The sequence below is a fragment of the Agelaius tricolor genome, unplaced genomic scaffold, assembly GCF_023055355.1.
Source record: "Agelaius tricolor isolate 1412-34295 unplaced genomic scaffold, bAgeTri1.0.p SCAF_24, whole genome shotgun sequence".
Classification (NCBI taxonomy): domain Eukaryota; kingdom Metazoa; phylum Chordata; class Aves; order Passeriformes; family Icteridae; genus Agelaius; species Agelaius tricolor.
In genome coordinates this window covers 564,734-583,586 of record NW_027269284.1, presented here as the reverse complement: position 1 = coordinate 583,586, position 18,853 = coordinate 564,734, and the positions used below count along the sequence as shown (strand labels likewise).

Here is an 18,853-nt window from a genome sequence, read left to right as displayed (position 1 = left end):
CCTTTAGACAGGCAGCCACTGAAATAGAGCTGCTCTGGGCACCAGAAAGGAGGGATGGATGGATGGATGGATGGATGGATGGATGGATGGATGATGGATGGATGGATGGATGATGGATGGATGATGGATGGATGGATGGATGGATGGATGGATGGATGGATGGATGGATGGATGGATGATGGATGGATGATGGATGGATGGATGATGGATGGATGGATGGATGATGGATGGATGATGGATGGATGGATGATGGATGATGGATGGATGGATGGATGGATGGATGATGGATGGATGGATGGATGGATGGATGGATGATGGATGATGGATGATGGATGGATGGATGGATGATGGATGGATGGATGGATGGATGGATGGATGGATGGATGGATGATGGATGGATGATGGATGGATGGATGATGGATGATGGATGGATGGATGATGGATGGATGGATGGATGGATGATGGATGGATGGATGATGGATGGATGGATGGATGGATGATGGATGATGGATGGATGGATGGATGGATGGATGGATGGATGGATGATGGATGATGGATGGATGGATGATGGATGGATGGATGGATGGATGATGGATGGATGGATGATGGATGGATGGATGGATGGATGGATGGATGGATGGATGATGGAGGGATGATGGATGGATGGATGATGGATGGGTGGATGGATGGATGATGGATGGATGGATGATGGATGGATGGATGGATGGATGATGGATGGATGATGGATGGATGGATGGATGGATGATGGATGGATGGATGGATGGATGGATGGAGGGATGATGGATGGATGGATGATGGATGGATGGATGGATGGATGGATGGATGATGGATGGATGATGGATGATGGATGGATGGATGGATGGATGGATGGATGGATGATGGATGGATGATGGATGATGGATGGATGGATGATGGATGGATGATGGATGATGGATGGATGGATGGATGGATGATGGATGGATGGATGGAATGAATGATCAAAATGGGAAAAGGAAGAAGGCAGAGGAACCAATTTTCCACTCAGACAAGGGCACGATGCCCTTCCTAAGCTCCAGATAAAGCCCTACAAGCACAGCCTCAGTCACAGAAGATCCTCTCAGCCATCACCCAAGGTCCATCACAGTGCCATCAATTGTCCTCTCACTGGGAGGAGGGATAGAGATGCAAACTAATCCAGTTCAGAGTTTTCTGGTATCTGCAGGAGTCTTTGGTGTTCTCCAGACCATCAGCAGTTCCTGGGGCTCCAGGATTCATTCCCAGAGGTGATGCTCTCTCTGAGCTGTGAACAGAACCACAGGGAAAGCACACATGGCCTTGGACCATGGAAAATGTCATCCTCAGCAGAAAATTTTCTTCCTGAAATAAGAGGGATGTTTGGGATATACATGGTTGAGACAACTGAAAGATGGTAAAAAACTCACATACAGCCAGCAGCAAAGATTTCTTTGTTACAGAACATTTTAAAAACTTTCTAGCCAATAGCATGTTGGTAAAGCTCACAGACAATTGTTTTAGCCAATTACTAAAAGTACCCAAAAAAAGTGTCTTACCTTTACTATTTCCCACAAGCAAGGGTGCAGCACAACCAAATTAATTCAAATGTGACATCCCACATCACCTGAATGCCTGGCATATGGTTCTGAATTAGCTGCTATGATAATTTATTTATTAATTGATGTTATAACTTTGGCTCCTAAGCTCTCCTTTCATGGACCAGGATCACATTGAGCAAAATGCAATGCAACAAAAATGCATTTGTATTGTGCAAAGAAATGGATTTCCACCACATTTTTAAGCTGTATTTCCAATTTGCAAAAACAACAAATCTCTGCCTGGGTAACTTGCTCCAAATTTACACAGCAGCCTTCTTTGCTCTGTGAAAAGCAGGACCATGAACCATAATGTAGCCACATTTCTCTTCCCAGAGAAAAGCAAGGCCCAATTCTTCCCAAGAATATTTCTGGGTTTCACATTCTCTGAACCTCAGAGAAAGGGAAAACACAATTCTTATCATTTGCTGTGCCTGTGTTTGTGCAAAAGTAGAATGCAGTATGGAGATTGTTTACCCAGAGTGATGGGGTTTTGTTTCCTTGGCCTAGCAGGGCCAGGTGTGTGTGGAGGTGTTTGAGGGTCCCCAGGATGAGGGAGGAGATGAGAATTTGACTCCATGTTTCAGAAGGCTTGATTTATTACTTTATGATATATATTATAAAATAAAATTATATCCTAAAACTATACTAAAAGAATAGAAGAAAGGATTTCATCAGAAGGCTTGAAAGGAATAGAAAAAGAATGGAATGATAATAAAATCTTGTGACTGACCAGAGAGTCCGAGCCAGCTGACTGTGATTGGCCATTAATTAAAAACAACCACATGAGACCAATCACAGATGCACCTGTTGCATTCCACAGCAGCAGATAATTATTGTTTACATTTCATTTCTGAGGCCTCTCAGCTTCTCAGGAGAAACAATCCTAGCAAAAGGATTTTTCATAAAATGTGTCTGTGACAGGTGTGTGTGTGTGTGTGTCTGTGTCAGGACTGAAGGCTGACAGTCACAAAATTCAGTGCAGTTGTGTGCAGGCAGATTCAGTTTAGATGCAATGTGTAATATAATATAGAATAATATAGTATAATAAAGTAATTAATTAGCCTTCTGATAAGGTGGAGTCAGATGCATCATTTCTCTCCCCTCACTGGGGGCAAAAATATCATCAATACCATAAACCCCCGGTAATTCCATGAAAAGCCTCACCAGGACCAGGCTGGGCTTTCCAGCCAGCTCAGGCACAGGTGAGAGGATCCCTGCAGGGCTCTGCTCCTGCCCAGGGCACTGGGAGGTGCAGCTGGAGCTGCAATCCACTGACAGGCAGCTGGAGGGAAGCAGATTTCCATCGAAACCACAGAACTGCAGAGGCAGCAAAAGCTGTGAGCAACCTGAAACCCTGCTTTGGCCAAGAATATTCACATCTCATTTGGGACCAGCAGCAGGACAGGCCAGCATGTTCAGGCCTCTGGAACACTGGCTCAGGAATTTTTGGCATGTTAAATTATCTCTTCTGGGATTTTTTTTTTTTTGGTCTGTTTTCTTGCTTTTTGAACCATTTTTTCAGGCTCCTCTGTGCAGCTGAAGGGACCAGGCATTTTTGTTGCCTGAAGATCCATTCCTGCAGTGTTTCTGTAGACACTCACACCGGTCAGGGTGGTAAGAAAAAGCACCAGGGGTCTCAGCTGACAGCCCCCATCACCTGAATGCCTGGCATATAGTTCTGAATTAGTTGCTATGATAATTTCTTTATTAATTTATTTTATTACTTTGGCCCCTAAGCTCTCCTTTCATGGACCAGGACTACATTGAGCAAGATGCAATGCAACAAAAATGCAGTTTATTGTGCAAGGAAATGGATTTCCACCACATTTTTAAGTTGTATTTCAAGTTTGCACCAAACTTCAAGAATTGAGTGAGGTTTCAAACTTTTGTCCTCTTGGACAGAGGAGTGGTACAGAAGTAGGATCAGGATCCAAAAGGATATTTGGCAACACTTCCATGCAAGACCAGGTTGGATGGGGCTAGGGGAAGATGTCCCAGCCCATGGCAGGGGTGTGAAGACCAGATTATCCATAAAACCCCTTCCAACCCAAACCATTCTGGAATTCTGTGGTCATCCCTTCTTCCCCCAACTCCTGGATCCCTTTCCACGAGTGGGTGAGCAGAGAGGAGGTTCAGTTGTAGCTGGGAGAGCTGTGTCCATCCCAGCAGGAAATCCTGCTGTGGGAAGGGACCATGGCTGGGAGAGGAAGGCAGAGAAAAGGAGACTCAGGATTCACAGCAAATATTCAAATATATTCAAATATCCTGTGCCAGCCTCATCACAGGCCCCGTGACAGTCATGTCCTCACCAGGGTTCTGAGATTTGGCTCAGGTCCCCATTTCAGGTCCTGTTTTAAATATATAAAAATATATATTTAAAAATAAAATTATATATATAAAATAAATACATATAGAAATTATAATATACATATAGATATTATAATATAAATATAAATATAAATATAAATATAAATATAAATATATTTGCTTTAGAGCTCCCTTCTGTGGTTATCTCTCTTCTGTCCCCTTCCTCCTTCCACTCTCCCTCCCATCCCTGCTCTGAGTTGCTGCTGAACCCGAGTCATGACCTTCCAGAGAGGCTTCCCCAGGGAATGGGCACAGCCCCAGGGCTGCCAGAGCTCAAGGACAATTTGGACACTGCTCTCAGGCACTGGGTGGGATTTTTGGGGTTGCCCTGTGCAGGGCCAGGAGCTGGACTCGATGATCCTTGTGGGTCCTGTCCAGCTCAGGGTGTTCTGTGGTTTGGAAGTCACCACTTTTACCTCCTCATCTCCCACACAGACCACCCTGGGGCCTCTTCCTGGTCCTATATCCTGCACTGAAGAGGAAATCAAGGTTTTTTCTGTCCTCCCCAACACTGCACAACCTCCACATACTTGCAGTCGTTTCAACTCTAGAACATTTTAAAGATGGGGCTGAAGTAAAAGGCAGAGATGCCACGACCACAAGCTACAAAAATTTCCCAAAGATGGGATCTGGCATTCACACCTAACAGAACTCTTCATTCCAGACCTGGGAATTCCAGTTCCCAAGGAATTTATCTGGATGAGTGGAGTTAGCAGGCTGCCCCCAAATCCACCCATCCTTGGAGAGCCAAACCCAAGACATGAAGCCCGTGGAGGAGCTTTGTGTCACTGACAAAAAAATACAAATTTACAAAGCTCACTGGGGGAGGACACCAAGCCCTTTTCCAGCAAAAAAAAGTTGCCCCTATCCTGGCTGGGGGTGGGGGAAAAGGGAACATCCATGGGTGTCCTCCCACCCCACACTCCAGCCCCCCGTGCCCTGCCTGGTGGCTCTGGAGGTGTCTCCACAGCAGCACTCCCGTGCTTCTGGGCACAGCCACTAGAGGATGGCAGTGTCCCAGGCCACGCTGGGAATCACCAAATCCTGCTTTGGAAACCGGCAGCACGGAGATCCCATCAATGTCCCAAAAATATCCACCCCGAGTCACTCCAACCCGAATCACAAGCTGGAAGTTCCCAGCCCTCAGCTCTTATTGCAACGCTGAGACAGCCCCAGCAAGGGGAGAGAATGATGGATCTGACTCCATGGATAGCAGAATGCTAATTAATTCCTTTAATTAATTAATTACTTTAAATATTATGTTATAATTACATTATATTACATTATATTATGTTATGTTATATTACATTACATGATATGATATGATATGATATGATATGATATTATATTATATTATATTATATTATATTATATTATATTACATTATATTACATTATATTACATTATATTACATTATATTACATTATATTACATTATTCTATACATCTAAAACTGAATCTGCCAAGCACTCAGCTCTGCACACAACTACACTGAATTTTGTGACTGTCACCCCAAAGTCCCAACACACACACACACACACCTGGCCCTGCTAGGCCAAGGAAACAAAATCCCATCACTTTGGGTAAACAATCTCCATACTGCATTCTACTTTGGCACAACACAGGCACAGCAAATGATAAGAATTGTGTTTTCCTTTCTCTGAGGTTCAGAGAATGTGAAACCCAGAAATATTCTTGGGAAGAATTGTGCCTTGCTTTTCTCTGGGAAGAGAAACGTGGCGCTGCAAGCTCTGCTTTGCATCCCAAGCAAAGGCAGGCCCTTTGGAGACTGGAAATTGGGATTTTACAGCCCCCACGGGCTCCCTTTTCCCCCTGGGACACAGCTGGGTGTGTTTTGATGAGTTACCCGGTGTATTTCCAGATCTCACTGTGTCTCCTCTCCAGTTTCTGTGAGCACAAGGTGGTCAGAGCCCCGTTATCAGGGAGTTCCTGCCACCTCCACGGTTTTCCTGCATCCACCATCAGATGTTCTGACCTCTGGGCTCTCCATGGGCTCATGATTTCCAGCAAAAAGCAAAGCCTGATGAGCCAAGGAGATGGAGGCAGCCCAGCATCCCCCCAGGACACCTTGGAGGGGATTTTCAAGGCAAATATCTGGAAATAATGAATGCCAAGCAGAAACCCAATTATGCCAAAAATATCCTTTCTGAGCCACAGCTTGAAGGAATATTCCCCCTCCTGAGGAAGCATCACAACCAAGCTGAGCTGCAGAATGAGAAGAGCTTTGAACTGGAGCTCATTGGGGATAAAACATCACCAGCTGTATCAAAATAAGATCATGGTGAGACTTGAGGCTGCCTCCTTCATGGGTGCCCAAGATATCCTCAACAATCCTCTGGGAATCCACCTCCCTGCTTCCCTGGGGCTGAATTCTGCCCAGTGGGGTGAGCAGAAAATCTCCATTTCTTCATGGGTTTGAGCAAAGCAACCACCAGGCCATCAGGAGGAATTTATTATCTCAATATGCAAATCAGTCTCAGTGTGCAAATGGACCGGATTTGCTCGTGTCTGCTGGCAGTGATGGTGACATCTTCTCACAGGTCACCTGTGGCTTTCCCATTCCCTCCCACAAAGGTTCCAGGGGCATCCCACCCTTCCTGGAGCCCAAAATGGAACGTGGTCTCCAGGCTTGGTCTTGCAGGGATCCCAGATCCTCTCTGCAGGTGTCCAGCCTGTCCCAGGATGTGGCACCTGCAGGGTCCTGTGGGCCTCCACCCTGCTTCCCAGTGTGGTGTTATCCACAAAGTGCACCACTGCTGGCTCTGGGAAACACCAAGACAAACCTCAGAGGCTGGGGAAAAAATGTAATAAAGCTCCTTGAGTGCCCCACACATGTTGGGGACCATCTCCATGAACCATTGGCTGCTTTGGGGGGCTGGAGGGCTATGATGACTCCTCTCATCTCCCAGAATGTATCCCAATCCTTGGGAGGGAGACCTGCTAACACAGAATCCTTCCACAGCATCCCTGAAACCCTTTTTTTTTTTTTGCTGCTAATTAAAGTCTCTGACATCAGTGTTTTGATTGCCAGCAGTTGTGTAACACCGGGGCTCCGCGCCGCACCGAGGGCAGGGATGGAAACAGATCCACCAAATTCCAGCTCCCTGCTCCCTCCTTGCTGCCATGCCTGCATCCTGGCAGGGGCACAGGTGGGAGGGATGGCCCTGGAGAAGAGATTGTTCCTCCCAGAGGAGGTGGGAGCAGAAGCACCTGTGTGACCGTGTTCACAGGGGTCTCAGGCTGAGGGAAGAGACGAGGATCTGACTCCATGTTTCAGAAGGCTTGGTTTATTATTTTATGATATATATTACATTAAAACTATACTAAAAGAAAAGAAGAAAAAATTTTATCAAAAAGCTAGCTAAGAATAGAATAAAAAAAATGATAACAAAAGTTTGTAGCTCAAGCTCTCTAAGCCAGCTGAGCTGTGATTAGCTATTAATTAGAAACAACTAACATGAGCTAATCAAAAATCCACCTGTTGCATTCCACAGCAGCAGACAATCAATGTTTACATTTTGTTCCTGAAGCCCCTCAGCTTCTCAAGAAGAAAAATCTTAAGAAAAAGATTTTTCATGAAAGATGTCTGCGACACACTCACCCTGTGGTGCCTTCATAAAAGATGAGGGGTGCCCAGCTTGATGCCACCCTCCCATGGACCACCCAGAGGAGCATCCCAACCCCTTTTCTCTCCAGCAGGAATTCCCACGTGGTGGCTCAGCTTTCCCCACCCAGACAGAGTTATAAAAAGGCACTGCAAGGCCTGAGGTGCATCCAGCAAATTCCTCCAGCACCAAGGGTAGGTTTTCATGAGGGACCGGGCTGAAGCCTCAGAGCTGGAGCCAAGTCCAGCTGAGTCAAAGGTCCCTGCAGTTTGCCAGCTGGATGCAGGGTGCCCCAGTTTCATGGGAAAGGCATCCAGCCAGAGGCAGATGAAGCTCAGCCTGGGTCAAGTGCTCCTCACCCTGCACAAAACAAGGCAGGGGATACGTGAATGGAGTCAGGAGCCTCCAACCTGGAGCAGCCTTCTCTTGCAGACCATAAATAACCCCAGGGATGCTCAGCTCAAAAATTCCTGCTGCCACATGGAAAAGCTGCTGGCTGGAAAGGCAAAATGAGCTCTCTGCCTGGGACAGCTGGTAAAGAGCAGGTTTAGGGTGGGCTTTGGCCAGCAACTGAGCGAGGTCACCCAGCACCACTGACCAACAGCAGCCCCAAAATTCTAAGGACACATCCCAAGTTTTCTGGATCAAGGCCACTCCCAAGGCCTTGGGACAACTTTGTGTGGAGTGCAGGTCTGCTCTGCAGAGGCAAGAATCCTCTTCAGCTCAAGCCAAGGCTCTGACCTTGAGTTATCCAGATTCTGAGGAGCAGCAATGGTTTCCAGAGCTTCCTGCTCTCTCCCCTCCATGTGATGGTGTCCCACACAATTCCCATGGGAACTGCTGATCTCTCCCCCTCTATTCCCAAGGACAATGTGAAAAAGCACCACTCAGTGCCCTCAGAAGGACAACACAGCAAAGGAAGAACAGGTCATCCCAGCGGGCTGTGCCTCAGTTTCCCCAGCTATCAAAAGAGGATTAGTTCACTTCCAGGATGTGATGAGACCCAGGAAGAAACTCCTGGGGCAGGATCAAGCCTCACAAAGGCAGCAGCTTATCTGGACTGCTCCAAGCACTGCCCAGGAAGAGGAGATGGGGTGGAGCATCATCTCCCCACCCAGCAGGGAGGGTGACAGGCAGAGACACCACAGGTGTGGACACGTGAGGAGCTGGCTTTCCTTGTGCCAAGGAATGGCTCCAATTGCTGAGCCCTGGTGAAATCCAGAGAGTAAACACAGAGAGGATTTATGGGGAGAGAGCTGATGCCACACCTGCCCTGGGAGACCTGCCACGTGCTGCTCTCCTGCCAGGCTGGGAGAAGAGCTGAGGCCCTTTCCTAGCACAGCTTCCATTTGGGAAGGTGCTTCTGGGCTGGGATTTCCCCTGATGGAGAGATGTTTGAGGAGGATTTCATAGCAAAAGGGAGAAAACACCATAACCATCATTCTGTTTGTGGAGCCCCGAGCCCAGTCAAAAGCAAGAAAATGCCCCTCAAGGGTTTTAATCCATGTTACACCTGGGGAAACTGAGGCACGGGGATGCAACTGGGCCAGAGGGCTCCCAGCCATTTTCCTCTGCCCTTTCCTAGCCCAGCTTCCATTTGGGAAGGTGCTTCTGGGCTGGGATTTCCCCTGATGGAGAGATGTTTGAGGAGGATTTCGTAGCAAAAGGGAGAAAACACCATAACCATCATTCTGTTTGTGGAGCCCCAAGCCCAGTCAAGAGCAGGGAAAGCCCCCTCAAGGGTTTTAAACCCTGGGGAAACTGAGGCACAGGGATGCAGCTGGGCCAGAGGCTCCCAGCCATTGTTCCTCTGCAAGCACTGGAGGATTTTAGGGTGCAGGTGGGATCTTGCATTTTTCCCTCACTTTATTGCCCAGCTCGTCTCAGATACCAATCTCCCCATCCACCCTCTCCTTGTACAGCTGCCCTGATTACAGCTCCAGCAGGGGATCCCACCCTTCCCTCCTCACCCCCTGCCTCCTCTACCTGCTTTTACTCCAACAAGGAGCCAACCTTCTCCCATTACAGGCTTGGGATCTCTTCCCACAGCACAGGGGGGGACATCTGGGTTACTCTGCCCAGGCTCCTGTTGCAAACCCAGCGCCGCTTCCCACCTGCTCAGCCTCAAAAATATCTGAGTGACACCCATGCCAACTTCCCAAAAAACCACCTGCTGCTCTCCATGGCTCCCAGGGCAGCTTTGCAGGAGCACCACAGCTGTTGTCTGCACAGGGAAGTGCCTTCTCACCTCCCTTAGGTGCCAGAGGGTGGTGGTGGGGTGAGGAGCTGCAGAGCCTCATTTGGGGGATAAAGACAGGCCCAGATGGTCGGGGTGAGCATCTCATCATCCTGCTGCCAGCACAACACTGTGTGTTCCAGGTGTTTTGTGGCTGCATGTGGACACAGAGGAAGAGAAATAAACTCTTAGAAATGACCCGTGGGCCAAATGACCCAGGATCCACTGACTCAGCGAGTTTGTGCAACCACAAGGCAATGAGAGCTCCAAGAAAGGCCAAGACCTTGGCCAAAAACAACAACAAACTTTGGAGGAAGGCTTAGAGAAGCCACCCACCTTTTGGGTGCCTGCTGATGCATTCAGCATTTCCTTCTCCCTGCTCTCCCAGCCAGGCTGGGCCAGCTCCCTGTGTTTACATCCCCTGAGATGCTATCAGGAGCCCAGGCTCTGCCTGTACTTGCACAAGGTAAATCCACATTCAGTGCAAAGGGTGGGGACTTTCCTCTCTCCCAAGTTAAAGACAACTTCAGGAGAGTTGCCTCAGTGTCTGCTCTCCTCAAAGCACAGGCATTTGATGTCCACTTCCATGGATTTTCAGATGTGCAAGAGAGAGGTTAATCAGCCCCTCTGGCTCGTGGCTAGTGGTAGCCAAGAGAACAGGGCTGGAGATGAGATTTCTGGCAGAGGATTTATTTTTCATGAGGTTGTTTTTTGTATTATTATCTATTTATCTCAGATAGAAGTTTTTCTCTCTGCACAAGCATTTGCTATCATGCAGGACCCACTCTTCCCACGAGGCAGGAGGGTGTGGTGGGCCCCAGATTTGATGTCCTCAGCTCCAAAAGCATTCAGCCATCAGACCTCTGATCATCTCATTTGCTGGATGGTGGCCCTTTATACCCAGAGCTGCCCATCCCATGAGCTCCCCTCTCAATCCTCCCAAATTACAAATTCAGGGAATCATGGCATGGTTTGGCATGGAAGGGACCTTAAAGACCATCCAATTTTCACCTCCTGGGAAATTTTCCCCAATTAAAAGTTGTCTCTGGCCTTATCCAGGAGCCCTGTGGATGCTCCTGCAAGGCTTTTCCCAGCCTAATCTTAAATCAATCCTGGCTTATCAAGTGTAGTCCCAAACAGAAGCAATCCGTGGAACAAGTCTGAGGAAGGGACACTGTTCAATAAAGTTGGTCTGGACTCTCTTGCTCCCCTCCTCCTGTTTGTTTCCTAGACCCTATTTCTGGGAAAAAAAAAAAAAAAAGAAAAATAAATTACCCTCAAACCCAAATTTTCTCTCCATCTCTGCACCCTACAACTAAATCCATGTGTTAGAGGGAAGTGGCTGCTCCTGGTGAGGTGGGAATTGCCTTGTATTCCCAACACAGAGGGGAATAAAATCCCTGAAACTGCTGAGTTTTGGGAGGATGCCAGTGGCAGATCACTGGAGCTGTCAGCCCCAGCTCCTGCACACCCCAGAATGTGCCTGGGATAGATCCCACCTGCACACTCCAAGTGCTCCTGGGCAGGATGTTCCTAACACAAACCCAGCCCAAGGGCTGGCAGAGCTCTGGGATGAGACAGTGACAGTGTGTGTGTGTGTGACTGTCTGAGCCTGCAAGGGACAGCTTGGACCCTTTCCCAGCTTGGAGCATTCCTGTCTCTTTCTGGCTGATGTTCTCCAGATGTTTTGTATTGCAGCCTCATGTGGAAACCCTCTGGCCCCAGGGCTGAATCCTGCTCAGCCTCCACGTTACACCCAGCAGAGAGGAGGAGGAGGAGCAGGGGGGGTTTACATCGCTCTATCCACATCATTTATTATATTTAAAGCATGAATCAACCCTGGGCTGCACCACAGCTGCCCCAAAAGGGCCTCTTCCCATGCCTGCTCATCCTTTTGAACTCTTTTTTTCCCAAGGAAACACCACACATGGGATCACCCCCTCTCCACAAGCCCATCAAGTGCTGCAAAGCAGAAAGATACGGATCCAACCTCTGGCTTAGGAAATCCTGAAGCAGCAAATTGCCGGAAACTGAGAGAATCTAATGTGGAAAGCATTCCCTGGCTTGGCCCTGGCCTCACATTCCTGAGGAGCTGCTCCCCCCAGTCCCAGCCAGGGGATGGATACCAGCAGAGTGGGGCCATGGTTCTGAGCCAGGAGGAGCTCCCATGCCACTGTGCATGCACGTTCCTTATTGTCCATATTGTCCATTTCTGGTGGATTCTGTTGGACACAAGGACCCTGCCTGTGCCTCTGAGCCAGAGGAGCTCCCATGCCACTGTGCATGCACGTTCCTTGTCCATATTGTCCATTTCTGGTGGATTCTCTTCGACACAAGGACCCTGCCTGTGTCTCTGAGCCAGGAGGAGCTCCCATGCCACTGTGCATGCACATTCCTTGTCCATATTGTCCATTTCTGGTGGATTCTCTTGGACCCAAGGACCCTGCCTCTCTGATCCAGGAAGAGCTCCCATGCCACTGTGCATGCACGTTCCTTGTCCATATTGTCCATTTCTGGTGGATTTTGTTGGACACAAGGACCCTGCCTGTGGTGGTGGTTACAGGGGTCTTAGGATGAGGGAAGAGCCGAGGGTCTGACTCCATGTTTCAGAAGGCTTGATTCATTATTTTATGATGTATATTATATTAAAAATATACTAAAAGAATAGAAGAAAGGATTTCATCAGAAGGCTAATTAAGAATAGAAAAAGAATGGAAACAACGGCTTGTGACTGACTGAGACAGCTGGACTGTGATTGGCCATTAATTAGAAACAACCACATGAGACCAATCACAGATCCATCTATTGCATTCCACAGCAGCAGATAACCATTGGTTACATTTTGCTCCTGAGGCCTCTCAGCTTCTCAGGAGAAAAAATCCTAAGGAAAGGATTTTCCAGAAAATATCATGGCTACACCTGCCCGTGTCTCTGATGGGTGGGATGAGGTGTTGGTGCACTCCTAAGGGATGAGGGGGAACCTGGTTACCCTCCCTCAGCTCTTGGCTCTAGTTTGGTCCCTGAAGTGACATTCTAATGACACTCCAAGTGACATTCTAATGCACCATCCCCACCAGGGACATGGGTTTGGCAGCACGGACGCAGTGGGACATCCCATTCCCAGTCACAGCCGATGGACACGGTGCCTCCAACAAACTGGTTTGATTTCCCATTAGGAAACATCCTCATCTACCATTAACAGGCATTTTAAGACACCCCTCTTTTATCATTCCTCCACACTCCATGCATCACTGAGGGTGAGAGCAATCCTGTCCTCTACCCTCTGCAATCTTCCCTTGGCTGGGGCTGCTCCCACCTGAGCCCACTTTTCCATGTGCCACTCTGCTCTTCCCTGCAAGCCCATCCTTGTGCCAGGGCTGGCTCCTGCCAGGACAAGGGCACTCAGCCTCCATGAGGGTCTTTTTCCCAGAGCAGGAGGGTGCAGGCAGAGCCCAGAGTGGCGTTAAGGTGGGAGGGAAGGTCTGGCTGCCTGACGGGAATTCCCGACTGCTTCCTTGCCTCTCAGGAACCACCTGCATCCTCCAGCAAATGCTCCCTGCTCCAGAAGAAGGCACTTGAAAAGTTTTCCTGACCTCAGTGGTAGGAAAATCCTCATCTCCATCCTGACAGTGCTGTGCCAAATAGCCCAAACCGCCAGGGACATTCCCAGCAGGATCACTCCCAACCTGTGGCTCTGAGTCCCCCTAAATGAAGCTTTCAGCATTGCCTGGCGATGTCCAGGTTTGTAATTTTCCCCTGGCCCGTTTTTGGGGCAGGAACAGGAGGAAGAGGATGGACCCACACGGATACAGGTTGTGCTATTTCATCTCCAAGCACCTGCAAGCAGGCTCCACCCCAATTTACTTCCCAGCTTGGATGCAATCGGTGACTCCCTGAATTCCCCTTTCCTATCAGGGCTGGCAGGATCCTGTGCTGCAGCCAAGCCCCTCGGAGCGTGATGAAGAGGAAGAGGAAGAGCTGCAGGGTTTTGGTTGCCACCCAGGAGCTACACCTGCTCCACTGGCTCAGCAGGGCATGATCCCCAGGTGGATGCAAAGGTGAGGAGGGAGGTGGGAGTGGGGTCAGCCCCGGGCAAGCCCTGCCAAAGCAGTGTCACTGCCTGACTCACAAAGTCATTAATGAATCAAAGCTCCCGGGTAATTGCTGTCATGAGGAAGAGGAAGAGTGTGTGCTGCTCCACCCTGCTCTGCATTGGGCTGGCCAGGGAGGGGTAGGAGCAGCGTGGAAGGGGTGGAGAAGAGGTGTGAGAAAGCAGGGCTGCACCTTGAGCGGGGCACAGAGCTGGCAGTGCCTGCTGAGCAATGGCACCACAGCAGGGAGGGACAGAGGGAGGCTCCCCACAGCCCAGCCAGGGGCACAGATGGGATGGGCACACGGTGATATTTATAGAATCATAAATTCTTTATTTATAGAATCATAAATTCTATGATATTTATAGAATCATAAATTCTATGATATTTATAGAATCATAAAATCATTAAGGTCAGGAAAACATCCTATGATCATCCAGCCCAGCTGTTAACAGAGATTGTCCTTGGCTGAGAAGGGACAGGGATCTTGGATCAGCTGGCACTGCCACCCCAGAGACCTCAAGTGAAAGGAGGGGAGAAGGGCAGGCAAGGAATGGGGAGAGCAAGCAGGCAGGATGGATGAAGAAGGGAAAAAACAGAAGAGGGAGAAAGGAGGAAAGTGAAGTGGATATTTTTCCAGTGAGGGACTGTCCAGGACCTGGCAGGGCTATGCCATGGGACCAAGGAACCCAACCCTTCCTCTGCCCACCAGCTCCACCATCCACAGCACCTCTGTGATGGGCTTGGCCAGGCTGCTGGTGCTGAAGGTTCCCTTGACCACAAAGGAAAAGATGTGGGGGTAGATCAGAGAATGATGGAATCATTAAGGTCAGAAAAGCCCTCTAAGGTCATCAAGTACAACTGTTCCCCCAGCACTGCCAATCCCACCACTGACCCATGTCCCCAAGTGCCACATCCACACAGCTTTTAAATCCCTCCAGGGATGGGGGTTCCACCACTGCCCTGGGCACCTCTCAGGGCTTGACCCTCCTGTCAGAGAACAAATTTTCAGAGGAGCAGAAGATCCTGACAGGCTGTGGGAGGCAGTGACAGGGCTGCTGCCACCATTCCATCCTCCAGCCTGCTTTCCAGGGACACTCCAGTGCCATCCCTGCACTTGTCACCCCATTTGAATTGGGGTGACAACAGATCTGCCGTGGCATTCGTAGTCCAGCACTGTCAGAGAGGAATGAGAAGATAAAGGAGACATCTTCCACCTTCCCATGGGACACACCCACCCTCCCTTATCACCCCATCTCTGTAAGATCCAGGCATGCAGTCGGGCTGGACCCTGGGTGCCTTCACTCATCGAGTAGGAAAAGCAGGATTTTCTTATATGTACAGCAAGTGTTGGTAGCAGGAACATGTGGAGCAGGGAGAAAGTGAGCACTGTAGTTCCCTCTGTGATGACCAGAGAGGGAATCAGGTGCATCCCCACACGCCCAGTTAGCAGAATTTGGGTGCCCCCACCCCACAGACAGGCAGGAAGGACTCTGCCCATCCAGCCTTCCCCTTCCACTGAGGGGGCCCTCCTTGGCCATGTTCACATTCTCTGATAAAATCCCTTTGCCCAGGATTTTTCTCCTGGGAAGCTGAGAAGCCTCAGAGAAAAAGGAAAACAATTCTTATCTCATTTGCTTCTCCTGTGTATTGCTCATGTGGAATGTGTTTGGAGATTGTTCACCCACAGGTGATTGTTTCATTGGATTCTGCTGGGAGTTGTTTTCACTCTTTGGCCAATCATGGCCAAGCTGTGTTGGGACTCTGGAAAGAATCACAAGTTTTCATTATTATCTTTTTAGCCTTCTGTAAGTATCCTTTCTGTATTCTTTAATATAATATAGTATCATAAAATAATAAATTAGCCTTCTGAGAACATGGAGTCGGATTCATCATTCCTTCCTTCATTCATCGGGGCACCCCACAAATACAATATGTCCCCATGCAGGCACCAGTGCTTCCCACAGGGAAACTGAGGCAGGGAGGAGCTGCTCTCTGTGTCTGGCAGTAGATCCTGGGCATAAACCAATGTCCAGTAGTTTATTTCTGTGCCAGCACTGGAGTCACAGCAGATACCCTGCCTTGCCCATGTCTGTGGGGCCATTTTTGGGTGGTTTTTATTTTCTCTCAATCAGGGAAAGAGGCTGGACATGCCCCAGCTGTGTGTGCTGGCAGCCCAGAAAGCTCTGGGCTGATCCCCCAGCATGGGCAGCAGGGAAAGGGGGGGATTTTGCTCCTCTGCCCTGCTCAGGTGAGATCCCACCTGCCAGAGCTGCCTCCAGCCATGGGATCCCAAACATCAGAAGGACCTGGAGCTGCTGGAGCCAGGCCAGAGGAGGTCATGGAGATGCTCCAGGGCTGGAGCCAGGCTGGGAGAGCTGGGGGTGCTCAGCTGGAGAAGAGAAGGCTCCAGGGAGAGCTCAGAGCCCCTTCCAGAGCCTAAAGGGGCTCCAAGAGAGCTGGAGAGGGACCTGGGACAAGAGCCAGCACTTTTCTCAGCAGGAAAAAGGGGAAGGTTTCACAATGACAGAGGACAGGGTTAGATCGATATTAGGAAGAAATTCTTCCCTGTGAGGGTGGGGAGGCCCTGGCACAGGGTGCCCAGAGAAGCTGTGGCTGCCCTTGGATCCCCGGGAGAGTCCAAGGCCAGGCTGGGAACAACTGGATCTAGTGGAAGCTGTCCCTGACCATGGCAGGGAGGATTGGCACAAGATGAACTTTAAGGTCCCTTCCCACCCAAACAATTCCATGACGCCGTGCCAAGGCTCGCAACACTCCCTGCCTCTCTCCCCTCCAGCTGCAGCTCCGGAGTGGGAGGAACGGCAGAACTCGATTTCCGAGCGCATTTGCTTCCAAATCCCTCCCGCCCCGGCAGCTGCCGGCAGGGCTCCCCGCGGGGCTCTTCGCAACGCCAGGACTCCCAGCTCCAGCGTGCCCGGGCGGATCCTTCCCGTGCCGAGCGGGGATTCCCACAGTGGGAACAAGGCTTCAGCAGGGAAAACATCCAGCGGCTCGGCCGCCTGCCTCAGAGCCCGGGAATGCCGGGGTCAGCGCCGGGAGACCTCCCACGGCAGCGCCGGGACAGCCGGAGGCGCATCCCAGTGTCCCTGCTGTCACTGTGCCCGGGATGTTCATCCCAGTGTCCCTGCTGTCACAAAGTGTGGGATGTGCATCCCAGTGTCCCCTGCTGTCACAGAGTGTGGGATGCTCATCCCAATGTCCCTGCTGTCACAGCACCCAGGACCGCCGTGTCCGGTCCCTCCTCACAGCCTGGAGAGGGAAGGAAGGGGACAAAGAGGATCAGCTTCCCTTGCACGTCTGGGACATCCTCGGAGCAGCGAGTGACGCTGGCTCTGGGTGACATCCCAGCTGATGTCATTTCCCCCACAAGTGATGTCGTGTCCGTGCAAAGGGACAGGGCTGGGGACAGCTGGAGGAGTGTGGGCAGCGATGAGCAGAGCGGGACAGTGCCCACCCACACACCACCCCTCCAGCTGTCCCCAGCCTTGTCCCTTTGCATGGACACCTCCTGTCCCCTCTGGGTCACCCCTCCTGCCACCCTGTCCCCACTGCCACCAACCCCTGTCATCTGCCTTCACCCCGTCCCTCCTGCCAGGCCCTGGCCCCATCTCTACTCACTGCCACCCCGTCCTGTCCCCACTGCCACTTCATGTCCCCAAAGTCATCTCCTATCTCCTGTCTCCACCATCCCTTTTCCCCAGTGCCACCCTGCCCCCAGTGTCACCCCTGCCACCCTGTCACTTTAAGGCCTCACTACACCATCCCCGTCTCCTCTGCCCAGTGTCGCTGCAATGTCTCCTTATGCCCCCACAGTCACTCCCTGCCCCCTCTCGACCCTCCGTCACCTCTGTCTGTCCCACCCCCTCCCCGGGTCACCGCCCGCCACCTCCTTTCGCTGTCACTCCCATCACCCATGTCACGCCCCATCACCTCTGTCACCTTCCCCTATCCCATCATCCCTTTCCCGTCATTCCTTGCCACCTGCTTTCCTTGTCCCATCTTGTCCCCGTGTCACCCCTGTCCCCCCCTCCCCACCGCGCTGTCCCCTCATGTCCCCTGGCCCCGCCCCGTCCCCGCTGGCCCCGCCCCGTCCCCGTTCGGCGCATGCGCGGTGCTGGCGGCGAGGCCGTGCCCGGCTCCGGGCGGGGCGGGGCGGCTCCATCCGGGTCCTGCCCGGGCCGGGCGGTGCGGGCGGCGCGAGCCCCGGCGGGACGGCGCGGCGGCGGCGGGTGAGTGCGGGGGGCGGGAGCCCCCTGGGGGGCCGGAGGACCACAACCCCCCCGAGCGCCCGCATGAGGGCAGGGGACCCCCTCTGGGGACCCCCGTGTGGGGTGGGACCCCTCGCTGTGCCGTGTTCTGTGGGGAAGGGACCGCTCTGCATCCCCCCTGTGTGCCTGGGGTCCCTCCCTGTGCAGCGCTCTGTGGGGCAGGGTCCGTCCTGCAGCTGCGCTTTGGGCAGGACCCTCCCTGATTGCCTTGTTCTGTAGGGAAGGGACCCTCTTGCAGCCCTTCTGTGCGGTGGGACCTCTCCCTGTGCCTTGTTCTGCAGGGAAGGGTCCTTCCCCCATCCCCTCTTTGGGCTGTACCCTCTCCCTGCGCCTTATTCTGTAGGGACGGGTCTGTTCCATCCCCTCTCCCTGTGCCTCGTTCTGTGGGGCAGGGTCTGTTTCCCAGCCCTCTGTGGGGCAGGACCCTCTCCCTGTGCCTTGTTCTATAGGACAGGGCTCCCCCTCCATCCTCCCCCCCTGTGGGGCAGGGGCACCCCCTCCCTCCTCAGCAGCTCGCATGGGGGACAGGGTCCCTCTTTGTCCCTCTCTCTCTCTGCTCCAGTCCCCTCTGGGACAGGGACCTCCACAGGGCAATGGAGCAGCCCCCACGTCCCTGCAGACCCCAAAGGGGA

General features: G+C 51.2%; 1 protein-coding gene across 2 annotated transcripts in view; it reads left to right on the top strand.

Annotated features, from left to right (window-relative positions):
• The first annotated feature begins 18,054 nt into the window (after nucleotides 1-18,054).
• RNF24 (ring finger protein 24) overlaps nucleotides 18,055-18,853 on the top strand; it is a 30,084-nt gene continuing 29,285 nt past the window's right edge. The window contains exon 1 of one of the 2 annotated variants that reach the window (XM_071447466.1): nucleotides 18,055-18,182. In XM_071447466.1, the coding sequence (XP_071303567.1) occupies nucleotides 18,058-18,182 (125 nt within the window). In that variant the 5' untranslated portion in view covers nucleotides 18,055-18,057. The remainder of the gene's footprint in view (nucleotides 18,183-18,853) is intronic. The other variant, XM_071447470.1, reaches the window with a different exon arrangement.